The sequence below is a fragment of the Malus domestica genome, chromosome 11 (assembly GCF_042453785.1).
Source record: "Malus domestica chromosome 11, GDT2T_hap1".
NCBI lineage: Eukaryota > Viridiplantae > Streptophyta > Magnoliopsida > Rosales > Rosaceae > Malus > Malus domestica.
This window is the reverse complement of record NC_091671.1, coordinates 28,893,167-28,906,584: the sequence shown is the minus strand read 5'-3', so window position 1 is coordinate 28,906,584 and position 13,418 is coordinate 28,893,167. Positions and strand designations below refer to the sequence as shown.

Here is a 13,418-nt window from a genome sequence, read left to right as displayed (position 1 = left end):
AACACGTGCAATGTAACGCACAAATGATATAGGTAAAGAAAGGAGGGGATAGTGGTATTATTGCTTTTCACTTTTGATCTGGTGTGTTGTTTGATTATATGCTGATGCTCTTTATATTGAGCCTTTCACGTGCATACTTTTACAAGGCAATTTAAGGCATGTTGAAAAACCATGCTATATAAGTTGAAGATCATGCCATCCAACAATAGTAAATCTGACAACACCACCATTTTAGTCAACCTTACTTTTTAACTTTTGACTAAACTATATAGGCATTCAAATCCAGCTTTTACAACATTAATCCTTTTCCTTGATACCACACACTTTCAAAGTTTTTATCTCGCAACAAATATCTTGGATTAAAGGACCAAACGCATTTTCAAATTATAAAAGTAAAAAAAAAAATATTTGTCGTTTCCATTTTGCAAAGTAATTCTTCAAAGATTACTAAATAACTAATAATTATTTAAGTAACTTCACATTTACTTAATTGAACGCGTAATTAATTGTGATAATCTCGATTAGCAATGTAAACCATAGACGATAATAGGACTTGGGCGGATAGACCGATGGAGAAGCCTTTGGGAACCACGACAATAACGACGCCGTATGCGACACACAGCCACCAGCTAAACAAATTATAATTCCGACGTCGGGGTCGGACAAAGATTCCGCCCTCCCTCTCTCTCTCCCTCTCCCTCTCCCCTTTGTTGTTGGTTGGTTGTGCCGCCGTACGGCGTCGTCTCCTTTCGTTAAAGTTAAGCCTTTTCCATTAATCAAATCAAATTTAATCAAACTGTCTCCATTCTCGTCTCTATCCCGATACGACCCCGTTTCGATCTCCCCATTCTCCACGACCCTCAATCGTAATCCCTAATTCAGGTAGTTACGATCGCCTCTATTTCAATCCTGTTTCTCCCATATATATATATGCTCTGTATCCAAATTTTCTTCCTTTCGTTTTGACATTTTCGATTAGGTTTTAACATTTTAGGGTCAATCGGCATTTTTTTTTGTTTTGGCGAATTATGGGTTATGTGGGATCGTTTAGGTTTGTGCATGTTGTTTAATTAGTTTTTGTTTGTTTAAATTTTTTATTTAGCATGGATTTTATCTGGGCATGAGTTGCTTTGATTTAATATTTACTTGAATTGGTTCAAATTGTTTTACTTAGCTTGAATTATGGAGTTTTCTTTAATCCAAAGGAGCTCGATTTGCATCTTTTTACTTTGATAATTTTCCTTTTACTTTTGTTGCTCTCGGGTGAGCGCTATCGATTGAGAAGACTTGGTGGAAGAATGTTTCGTGTAGTCCACTTAACTTACTTAGAATTAGGCAAATTAAGAGCTTAGTTATGGCCGGTGTCGCTGCATTGGGGAGTAAACGAGACAAGCAGGATTTTTTTATGAGCTGATGCAATGTACTGTTTAGCTGTATGTCTTGAATTTATCCGAGTTATATGAGATAGTGGGTGTAAGCTTGTGGTCCTTTATATGGGGTTGGATATTTGTGATCGAATTATGGTAGAAAGTGGAGTAGTTACTTTTTTGGAAGTGGGAAATGCTCATGATGTATATTAATGTTTTGAACTAAATATATAGAGATATTGAGATCTTGTAAGTGGAAGTTTACGCTCCAAAATATGGTGGTGTAACCGCTCTCAGCTGGATATCCATTCTCTGAGAAGTTTCTTGGTTTGCAGTCGGTCAACACAGCATTTTATTGTAACAAAAAGTACTTAGTAGTTTGGGCCGAATTTATAGCTAGGTGACAATGCTTTGGTATTGATAGGTTTAAATTAACTGGAAATTAGCTGCAGGATTACATAGAAGGAACTGCTGATTTTGATGCGAATTTATTATTGTTTCTTAAATGCTTATCAACCAAACAAGTACTGCTAATGCTATGTTATTCTTACCAAACAAATCCTTTGTCTTTTCAGCTTACTGTCAAAGATATGGTGGGTTGATAAAGTTCTTGGGGAAAAATAAAAATTGTGCTAACCAGAAAGATAAAATATCCTTACGTGATGCTATTCTAGATATAATCTGCTGCCTGTGGTTAACCTTGTAATACTTGTCATTTGATTGTTATGAGCCTATGCAAGGCCCAAAGATATCTAAAGATATTGTGTTCATTTGTACAAAAGCAATCCCTGAGTATGTTACTGATGAATTAGTGTGCCCTTTTTATTTCAGTACAATGGCATCTTCTTCGGACTCATGGATGAAGGAATATAATGAAGCAACAAAACTTGCCGATGATATCAATGGTATGATATCTGAATGGAGTACATTGCCCGCAGGTCCAGACACTCAGCGTCATGTCTCTGCTATACGGCGGAAGATTACAATATTGGGGACTAGACTTGATAGCTTACAGTCCCTTTTGTCAAAACTCCCTGGAAAACAGCATATGTAAGTCATCATAGACTCATAGTTGACTTGTTTTAATGCATGTGTCAACTGCCGTTAGAGTAAAATATAGGAACTGAACAATGTTGTATGCTCTTCTTTCATTTCCTGCTTCTATTGGTCAATGCTGCATGTGAAGGGGTTTATTCCCAACTTATGAGTTGAGTTAGTATTTCATGCTATCACCGTTTGTGATAAAACCTCATGAAACTTTTGATCAAACATGGTTAGTGTAAGATAGTCCTTTATAATGTTAAAGTGACTTCTGGCTATCATTATATAACATTCTTTTATGCTGCCAATTTTGAAACTCAGAACAGAGAAAGAGATGAACCGTCGGAAGGATATGATAGGAAATTTAAGATTGAAAGTTAAGCAGATGGCTTCAACATTGACATCCAACACTGCCAACCGAGATATCTTGCTGGGATCAGAAATAAATAAAGCTGATGCCATGGGAAGAACAGTTGGCCTAGACAACTACGGCCTTGTTGGTTTGCAACGACAAATTATGAAAGGCAAGATCCTTATTCGGATATAACGATTTTGTTGTCCTGTAATCTTTGCACATGATTGGTTTTCACAGTATTGATCTTTACATGGTATTCCTATGAAGCAGAGCAAGATGAGGGGCTCGAGAAATTGGAGGAGACTGTAGTAAGCACAAAACATATTGCATTGGCAGTCAATGAAGAACTTGACCTACACACTAGACTTATTGTACGTCCTTGCATTCTAGTACTTGTGTCTTTGAATCTTCCATCCAAAATGTAATTACTTATTTATCTAAAATTTATTTGTACTCTCAGTTTAACTTATTTCTTTCTGGCCCATTGTGCAGGATGACTTGGATGATCAAGTGGAGGTTACGGACTCCCGGCTACGGGTAATCATCTAACTCATGTATTTTAAATTATTGTGAACCCTTGTTTAGCAAATGACTATTGCACAACTCTTTCTTCCCTCCTGTCTGAATTCCCGGAAAGCAAGAAAATCAACAAAAAAGAAAAAAAAAACGTGTGTACCATGACACAACAGAAGTGTCCCTGGTGGAAAATTTTGAGCATCTTGTCGTTCATAAGTGCATTTTGATTAGTGTGGGCTGTAGTTAATTCTTTGCTTGGTATTTCTAAGAAAAAATTATTATTAAAAGTAAGGCTGACAGGAGAAACAGTAGATGCTGTCGAGTGAAGAAAATTATGTTACTTCAAAGATGTTAGGAATTGATAGGGAGACTGAAGGAAACAAAAGTAATGGGACTTAAGTGATAAATTTTTTAATTCTACTTAATTTTTTTTTTCTCATCTTTTTGGCTGCCAGTGGTTCATGTTTTTACATAACTTTAAAGTGAGGGTTTCGGCTGAGATTGTGAGGAATAACTTAAGATTTTGGATAACTCTTAGGTTTAAATCTTAGCTATAAAAATTATTTATTGGGAAAACTAGATTCTGTGCTAGGAACAGGAGCTCTTAACCTGAACTAACTTTAGCACTAAGATATGTCCTTAAATTGTATTGAGAAGGCTGTACATGAGCCCAATGTACTAGATCAATGGATTTTATCAGCCAAAAAACTTCACGATCAATTTAAATCAATGTACTGTTGTACAATATTTGGGAGTCCAAATTGCATCACATTATGCCTACTAGAATGGGCTTTAATTTGCTATTCTATTGGTTGACTTTTAGGAAAGGGAAAACTGAAAGAAAATGCTTGGTTGAGTGATAAGAGAAGAAACTTTTCACTTACATTTGTCAGTAAAGTAAACTTAAATATTTGCTGCTGCCGCTTTGGGTGGCGTTCAATTTATTAGAAAAGAAAAAGAACCCAATAAAAGAGGATGTGCATTCGAGTTTGCGACTCCTTATTGTGAAAAAAAGGGTTTGCAGACGAATTAGAATCATATAAATTAGATTCCAGATTTGATTTGAGGTCTGCTGACGAAGCTTTTAGAGCATGTTATAGTATCTGTGGGGTACTGCGATTCCTTACTGTCGCTGAAGTTGATTGTTTTGATCTTTGTTTTGTTTCCTTAAGAATTGCAATGTTTTAATGGGAGCAAATATTAATCACATACTATTTTGTCTACCCGTTAATGCCAAAACAGCGGGTGCAGAAAAACTTGGCAGTTTTGAACAAGCGCACAAAGGGTGGTTGCTCCTGCATGTGCATGCTTTTATCTGTCGTCGGGATGGTGGTTCTGGTTGCCGTGATATTTTTGTTGATCAAATACTTGTAATAATAGCAACTATAAGTCTACACCGAGTATGAAGATCTCCTGTTTGTGTGTTTTGATGTTGCTGCCGTGAATGACTTGGTGTGTTTTCTTGCTTTGAAGCATGTTTTTCAAGGCTTTGAAATGAGGTGAAAAGAATCAGTCACTAAGCAAAATTGTTGACATATTCCTTCGCCTATGAATGCATCACATGAACGTTATACATCCTTTATTGTTTCAATAGAGGGACGAACTTGACCCAACGATTTGTGGGGAATGTCGTGTTAGATACAATTGGAGCAATTACATCGAATCATATATTGTGATTAACGTTTGAAGATGTGAATTGAAATCGTGACCTTGTGTGCAACGATTAATGCTCTCACCCGCTTGAGTTGCAAGCTACTTGCTTTTGTTCATGAGAGGCAAGTAGCTGGAGGAATTGGCGATGAGTATGGCATTTTATTCATGCATTGGGTCACCGATAACAATAATTATACCAGACCATAATATTAGCGACACGGTTGCCTCTTTCATTCAGTTCAACCATACATATTTTCTTACTGTTGAAATATGTCTGAAGTTAGAATTATATAATATAAAAACAAATAATCGCCCTCGCAAGCCAAAAATGACGGTTTGGGCCTAATTGATTTATAGGCCCATGGAAATAATAAGCCCAGCTTTTGAACCTGATAATCATGTCTCTAACTTTATCACATCTATCATTTACATGCAAAACTAAATGTTTCACCAATAAGAAATAAACACGGTTATCAACGTTTAAGTAACAATTCAATTATTAACCTTTATGTCATTTAGTTTACAAAATTTTGTCAACCAATTTAGTCCTTTTAACATTACTCATATATTCTATTAAACTGCATGTGTGAAATATGGATTAAACTGCATGTGTGAAATATGGATATATATATATATATATATATATATTGCTCCACATATACAGTTATATATAATCGTGAAGCTGACGGACCCAGATGAGTTTTTGGCACTTTCTTTCTGCTTAATCTCGTTTCCCTGCAAATTTTGCTACAAAATTTCATACCCAATAGGCCAATTTCGTAGCTTATTAGGGTTTTTCTTATTAATTCGATAATTGCTTTCCAGAACCAGTGGGGTTGGTCATGATGCAAGAGGGTTTATGTAAAGAATTAAGCGAAAAAAAATTTGTCAGATCAAATAAAGATGAGCAATGTGCCGAAAGAAGCTAAGAGATCGTAGCACAGAACTTGGCATTTCCAATTTGTCCCCTGATGTTGCCCTTGCTCTTACCCCGGATGAGTACCGGGTTCGAGAGATCATGCAGGTATTTGCTTTGTTAATGCAGTTAACTTTGTTCAGTATAATTGGGCGTTTCTGTAGTTGTCGATTGATTCAATATTTTATTTTTGCAAAAAGAAATTTTATTTCAACTCATCTAACATCTTCTTACACCCAATTTACTCTTTATATTCATATTATTTTTAATTAAAGAATTAATATATCTTTAAATCCAAATTTATTACTAAAATACCTACCCAAACCTAATTAAAAAGTATATTTATCTTTACCCCATTATAATATAAAATCTCAAAGAAACTCGAAAGTGAAAAGTTTTCTGAGTCCTTTGTCTTCCCTCCCACCTTGAGCTCTTTAGAAACAGAGCTTTTTGTTTTTCAAATTTTTCTCTGCATTTTTTTTGCTTCACTGCATCTTATTTGATTTTTTGGTAAAGTTTTCTACTGGAGCTGCGTACAACATTGTAGCATTTTCCGTGGCTGCTGTTTTTGATTTATTTGTGTTTTTGTGCTTGTGTGTGTGCAGGAACGGAGCTAGACATTTCTTCTAGTGGGGACATCCGAAAACAATTAAGAAAACCTTATTATAGTATGATTGATACGCAATATGATATTAAGGATGATTTCAAATGATGATGCATCACAATTCCAATGTTACACAAATTTCAATATAGTAGTGGAAAGTGGCAAAGTGATGAGAAAAATATAAGTACATGAGAGGAGGAAGAAGGGTTTTTCAGTTTGAATTACAGAACAAGAGCATTATTGCTCATATAATATTTGATATGAAGTATAAGTAGAATGAATGTATGTTGGATATTAGATACATATATATTCTTAAAAAATAACCCGTGTATATTATATAATTGTAGTATGTAACTAAACAAATGAATTACTTGAGTGAGGGTATCTGTCCCCAGTGAGCCTTCATTGGCTCCGTCCATGTGTGTGTGTTTTTTGTTGCAATTATTTAATTTTATTTGATAAAACAATTTATCTAACATGCACTCACTAACATGCACTATCCCAAGCAATTTATTAGAAGGAAAACAAATATCAATCCGGACGGCAACAAATTGTAATATGAAGTTGAAGTGAAAGGGTTTCGGATGGGAGTGACAAACTAGGACGGCAACAACTTCCGTGATATAATGAGAATACAAGTTGCCCACCTCTACAAGATATACCCCAATAGGCCCCATTTGTACTTGGTTCCCAATAGTGGGGGATTTTGTGACATTTATGTGATAGGTACCATTTTTCCTCTTTGTGACTGCTCAGCCCAAAGCCTTGAGTATTGTCCAAGGTCGTGCTGCAGGAGGTATTCAAAACCTTAATCCAATTATGAAATCCCTTCTCTCCCACTTCACACCTCGGCACACACTGTTCTTATATTTATAATACAGAGAGAGATGTGGGATCATTTTATTAAAAAATGATATTATAATACATTATAGAATGGAAATTATAATTTGAATTATAATTTGAATATCTATTGTGTAAAACCCTCACGTTCTGCTCTGATTAACGATGATATTTTCCCTTTCTAATAATTTACTTACAGTTTGCAATAATCATTGTGCTGCGTTCCGGAGTATGACCAATTTTATTTGAAAGTTAACTTTACCATCAATACTAATTTGGAATGCCATTATGCTTTGCTTTGTAGCACTCGCGGCATACTCTGATGTCAAAAAATCTGAATACAAGGAAGAACGACTTCCTGTAGACATTAAATTGCCTTTTAAGCATGTATTGTCAAGGGAACTTCACGTATTTTCTTGCCCATGTTCTGATGTTCTTTGTGCACTTCACATAAAATAATATCTAATGCCAATTTCTCTGTGGTTGCCACTGCAGCTTTACTTTGAGAAGATTACAGAGCTTATTCGCAGGTCTAGTTCCACCCTCTTCAAAGAAGCATTAGTGAGCTTTGTTCCATGCATTGGTTCCATGCTTCACATGCTTTGTTGCCGATGAGGTAGTCATTCTAACTTAAACTGGGACCAATTGCTTTTTGTTATGCATTGTTAGTGACTTTTTCCTGAAATTGTCTCAGGTTACACGGAATTTGAATACTTTCCCTCTTCTATTTGCTTTGATGCGTCTTCTTCTTCAAAATCCTCTCATACATATTGAACCTTATGTAAGCAGTTCATTCTATCAACTGTTGAAGTACATAGATTTTGTAGCCGTATAATCTTCGATCTGATATTTCAGAAGAATTTATAGTTTGTCTATCTGCTATTTACAAGTTTCATTTCAAGTTAGATTTTATCTATATCTAATTTTGTAATTTGTTCCAGCTACAACAATTGATGCCATCTGTTATTACCTGCCCTGTTGCAAAAAGATTAGGGAATAGATATACTGACGATTACTGGGAACTTAGAAACTTTACAGCAAACCTGGTTTCTTCAATTTGCAAAAGGTGAAGACCTTTTTGATTTATTATTTGTTAAACCTATTTCTTTGTTTAAGGAAAAGATGCATGCAACAAGTATAACAATGTTGCACATTATATGCATTTGAAAAATACTGGCAATATATGTGTACCAAAAAGAAGAAAAAATTGATTATTATTTCAATTTGGTTCATCATGTCTCATCCAGTGGACACTGGAAAATCTTGTCTATATAGTCTCCAGGCCATTCTTGTAATGTACAATTTACATTTATGCAAAGTACTAAGCCAAAGGCTGGAAAGTGTATGCGGCATTATTGAATGGTTGTATGCTTTAAGTACACGTGCAAGTGTACATTAAAGTCAGGACTCCTTTTCCATAAATCAAGAACCATGTTCACTAACCTCGCTGACTCGGTCCGTCAGGTTTATAATTTTAGCAACGCTTAATCTGCCATTGTGACCAATTACCTTTGCAGACGGATCATGAGTGTTTAAAAATAATGAGATCCTGGGTGTTTTAAAAGTCTAGCCTTACGTCAAGATATTTCTATATTTATTAGCAGTGTGTTTTGGCAGAGATTTGGGCATGCTTATCACAATCTTCAACCACGTTTTGACAAGGACTCTGCTTCATGCTTTCTTGGATCCAACAAAAGCATTACCTCAGCATTATGGTGCAATTCAAGGCTAGCAGCTCTTGGTCCCAGTGTGGTACGCTCTCGTGCATGCTTTTATGTTACATGATTTTTCTCGTAAGGCTGCAGTCTCTTTCGTTTTGAAAATATTTTCTTAGCACAGTTGCATTTAGTTTTGGGTAAAGACTGTTTACCACCCTCATGTTTTGTGGTTTTCAACATTTAATACATCAAATTTTTTTCGTCTCAGATTCATACCTAAAGTGTAAATTTTGGGACAATCTCATACATCTATTAGTCAAACTATTAAATTTACTGTTAATTGTGACATGGCGCCATGACTGGGCGCCACGTATCATCCACGTTTTTTTTTCTTTTTTTCTTCTTTCTTCTGCAATTTTTTTTTCCTTCCTCCTTCTCCTTCTTCCTCCCTCCTTCCTCCTTCTTCCTTCCCCTTCTTCTCCTTCTTCCTTCTTCTTCCTTCTCCTTCTCCTTCTTCTTCCTCCGAATCTGGGGAAGGCTTTTTTTTTTTTTTCCTTTCTTCTTCTTCTTCCTCATTTTTCCTCCTTTCTTCTTGGTCCCAGTGTGGTACGCTCTCGTGCATGCTTTTATGTTACATGATTTTTCTCGTAAGGCTGCAGTCTCTTGCATTTTGAAAATATTTTCTTAGCACAGTTGCATTTAGTTTTGGGTAAAAGACTGTTTACCACCCTCATGTTTTGTGGTTTTCAACATTTAGTACATCAAGTTTTTTTCGTTTCAGATTCATACCTAAAGTGTAAATTTTGGGACAGTCTCATACATCTATTAGTCAAACTATTAAATTTACCGTTAATTGTGACGTGGCACCATGACTGGGCGCCACGTATCATCCACGTTTTTTTTTCTTTTTTTCTTCTTTCTTCTGCAATTTTTTTTTCTTCCTCCTTCTCCTTCTTCCTCCCTCCTTCCTCCTTCTTCCTTCCCCTTCTTCTCCTTATTCCTTCTTCTTCATTCTCCTTCTCCTTCTTCTTCCTCCGAATCTGGGGAAGGCTTTTTTTTTTTTCCTTTCTTCTTCTTCTTCCTCCTTTTTCCTCTTCTTCTTCTTCTTCTTCTTCTGAATGCAACCTTTTTTTTTTCTTTTTTTTTCTTCCTTCTTCTTCTTCTTCTTCTAAAAAAAACCTTCATCTTCCCCAGATTCGAAGGAAGAAGAAGAAGAAGAAGAAGGGGAAGGAAGAAGGAGGAAAGAAGAAGGAGAAGAAGGAGGAAAAAAAAAACCTTCATCTTCCCCAGATTCGGAGGAAGAAGAAGGAAGAAGAAGGAAGAAGGAGAAGGAGGGGAAAGAAGAAGGAGGAAGGAAGAAGGAGAGGGAGGAAGAAAAAAAAAAAGAAGAAGAAGTTGCAGTCGGAGCAAGAAGAAGAAGAAGAAAGAGGAAGAAGGAGGAAGAAGAAGAAAGAAGAAAAAAGAAAAAATAAAAGAAAAAAAAATCCTCAGATTCGGAGGAAGAAGAAGGAGAAGGAGAAGGAAGAAGAAGGAAGAAGGAGAAGAAGGGAAAGGAAGAAGGAGAAGGAAGAAGGAGAAGGAAGAAAAAAAAAGTTGCAGAAGAAGGAAGAAGAAGGAAGAAGAAGAAAGAAGAAAAGAAAAGAAAAAAAACGAAAAAAAAAAACGTGGATGACACGTGGCGCTCAGTCATGACGCCACGTCACAATTAACGGTAGATTTAACAGTTTGACTAACGGATGTATGAGACTGTCCCAAAATTTACACTTTAGGTATGAATCTGAGACGAAAAAAACTTGATGTATTAAATGTTGAAAACCAAAAAACATAAGAGTAGTAAACAGTCTTTTACCCTTTAGTTTTAATTGTGGCTGCCTTCATTGCATCGTTTTTTTCTGCTTTTCCTACTAGAAACATCTTTTGTGTTGGTTTTGAGCGAATTAAGATCCTTCTCGACGTTGAACAGGTTCGTCTACTCATACTTCCAAATCTCGATTCATCTATGCAACTTCTTGACCCAGAAATGATACTTGAGAAGCAAAAAAATGAGATAAAGAGGCAAGAAGCTTGGCGTGTCTATGGGGCTTTGCTGGTTGGTCATATATCAATCTGATTTTTGTTGTTATGTCCATGGGTTTGCTATTAAATTGACTATGGCATGGTATGCTACTTCCAGAAAGCGGCTGGCCAATGTATGCATGATCGGCTCAAGGTGTTCCATATTCTGTTGTCTCCTCCAGCTCATGCCGTTTGGAAAAGCAACGGAAAGGTTACAACAATAATGACAAGTATGCCTTCCTTAACCCTTTTACTTGCTATGCTATATTCCCTGAACATCAGTGTTTAAAAAAAGGCGCCCCGAGGTGTGCCTAGGCCGTTTTTGGAGGCGGAGCAGGAGTGATAATGCCTTTGCCCAGTGGGAGTAGGCGAAAACTCGCTTAGACGTGGTCGAGGCATGACTAAGTTGCTGAGTCGCGCCTAAAGGCAGTTGACTAGCGTTCCCAAATCCATCAGCGACCTAAAATCGAAGTTGAAGGGTTTTGTTGTCTAGGTAAATTGAAGTCGAAGGCTTTGTTGTCTAGGTTTAGGGTTGCAGTGTGCGGCGGCGTGTTCACTAAGGAGACACCACAACGACGTGTTCACTAAGGAGACACCACAACGAAGAAGGGGATTTTTTTTTAATAAGACTTTGGCCCAAAACGATGTCCAAGTTTATTATTTTTATTTTTTTTAAAAATCCAGTCCCTGTTTTTTTTTCAATAACCTACAACAGTTCCCTATTTTTTTTTAATAACTCACAACAATCTCCAATTATTTAGATTCCGTAAGGCTTTGGCTCATGCTTCAAGGCGTTTGCCTAGGCAGGATTATCCATGAAATGCCTTACCGACACCTTTGCCTTATAAAACATTGTTGAACATACATTGATCCATTCATACTGTTTTGTGCATGTGGTGTGATTCGTGTCACAGTATTCATGGTCATGTGTATCACACACACACATATATACATTATGTAGTAAAACTTAAAAAAAGGGGATGTTTTTCATAAGATAAGGAATTGCATAGCGCAGCTCAATGCAATCCTATGATCCAAACTGTTCACTTGTTAGGTACGTATTCGAGGTTGTCTTTACAAAACAACAACTAAATCAGAATTCAGTTAGTCATCTAACTGTGATAAATATACGGTTGAACATAATATTCGCGATGACCTCTACATCATCATGATAATCTACGGTGTGGAATGAGCCAATATCATATTTGTGGCTATATTAAAAAGATAACTAAAGATTTTTACAAAAAGATATTTGTGGCTAGTAATTGTCTGCCTCTGGAGGATGGTTGAGCGCGGGGAAAGGTCATGTATGTGCTATGATATAGAGTATGTAAACCACCCACTAACTGAGGTTGATATCTCATACCAAGAAGAATTGGAATAGATGTGTTTGGTGCCCAGTTCGTTGAAAAACGACGCATGCCCTACTAACGGGGGAATCAGATGTTGGTTTTAAATATTATTCTGACAGAATCATTGTTGGGTTTTTGTTACACCCCACCCCCAATTATATGTATAATTTTGTTTTTCCCAAAAAATTAATGGAATTAACTATTAAACCTTTAGCTTTTCACCCAATCAGGATCTGAAAGTGGGATTTTTCTTCACCCTCAAACTGCCACGTGGTAGCACCCCAACACTCCCCACTTTTCTCTTTCTTTCCCCCACCCCGAGATCTCTCTCTCACTCTCACTTTCAACTCTCTTTCTCTGCACTCTCTCCCTCTCTCGAAACCACTTATTCCTCTCCCTTTCCTTCGCCCGTGAGCACCCAAGTACACCCACACCCATACCATCGTTTCGGTGTCATCATCATCATCACCGTCAACATCTCGTTTCTCTCTCCTTCTCCCGTCGCTGCGAGGACGACGAAACCCAGAAACTCTTCGGCAAGATTTTCTTGTTTTTCCGGCTAGGTAAGCCTCAAGATTTTCTCCCTCTGTTTTAAGTTGATGTTTGAGTTCGATTGTTGAGAGATTTTCATGTGGTTGGCAAGGTTTAACACGAGATCAGCTCGAGGAAATGAAAACCCATCTTCGGCGAGCCCGTGAGTGTCGAGAGTGGTTTTCTGACCATCATCGACTGTTTCACGGCGAACCAAAGGTATCAAATTACTCCTCTCACCTTGTGCTTCCTTTTGGTACTTAGATCGGAGCATATGGTTCATATTTGCAGTTGGCCAGAGCTAGGGAAGCTCCTGCATTCACCCCCGTCGACACCCAAGCCTTTAGGTCGTTTCAGGAACATCAGGCTTTAGGCCTGTTATGAACCAACCCAAAACCCTTACCTGTTCCCTTTTTATTTTTATTTAAATTCATTAAAACCCAAATACAATCGGGCTAGAACTATAAGCCTAGCCTAATTGGAAACCTTGTGAACTCGGACCCGTGTGAGTAAACCAGGGCTTCAAACCC

General features: G+C 37.0%; 1 protein-coding gene, 1 long non-coding RNA gene and 1 pseudogene across 3 annotated transcripts; all 3 read left to right on the top strand.

Moving 5' to 3' along the window:
- Nucleotides 1–206: 206 nt before the first annotated feature.
- Nucleotides 207–4,854, top strand: LOC103422962 (syntaxin-52-like). 2 transcript variants are annotated; one of them, XM_070808834.1, is made up of 6 exons: nt 207–882; nt 2,199–2,417; nt 2,730–2,932; nt 3,034–3,134; nt 3,256–3,300; nt 4,522–4,854. In XM_070808834.1, the coding sequence occupies exons 2-6, from the start codon at nt 2,203–2,205 to the stop codon at nt 4,651–4,653; spliced, it is 696 nt and encodes a 231-aa protein (XP_070664935.1). In that variant the 5' UTR covers nt 207–882; nt 2,199–2,202; the 3' UTR covers nt 4,654–4,854. The 2 variants fall into 2 exon arrangements, with proteins under 2 accessions (XP_070664935.1, XP_070664934.1); XM_070808833.1 differs by lacking the exon at nt 207–882 and adding an exon at nt 909–1,051.
- Nucleotides 4,855–5,651: 797 nt separating this feature from the next.
- Nucleotides 5,652–6,819, top strand: LOC139189704 (uncharacterized). Its single transcript, XR_011573557.1, has 2 exons — nt 5,652–5,956; nt 6,454–6,819. It is a non-coding gene; the product is annotated as an uncharacterized lncRNA (long non-coding RNA).
- A 259-nt stretch (nt 6,820–7,078) lies between these two features.
- Nucleotides 7,079–13,418, top strand: part of LOC114819778 (transcription initiation factor TFIID subunit 6b-like) — a 37,148-nt pseudogene continuing 30,808 nt past the window's right edge.

Excerpts from the sequence above, each read along its gene's own strand:
- LOC103422962 (XM_070808833.1), top strand. The coding sequence starts at position 1,029 with ATGGGTTATGTGGGATCGTTTAG. Across the intron at positions 1,052-2,198 it reads GGTTATGTGGGATCGTTTAG|TACAATGGCATCTTCTTCGG; the intron begins GTTTGTGCATGT and ends TTTTTATTTCAG. Across the intron at positions 3,301-4,521 it reads TTACGGACTCCCGGCTACGG|CGGGTGCAGAAAAACTTGGC; the intron begins GTAATCATCTAA and ends ATGCCAAAACAG.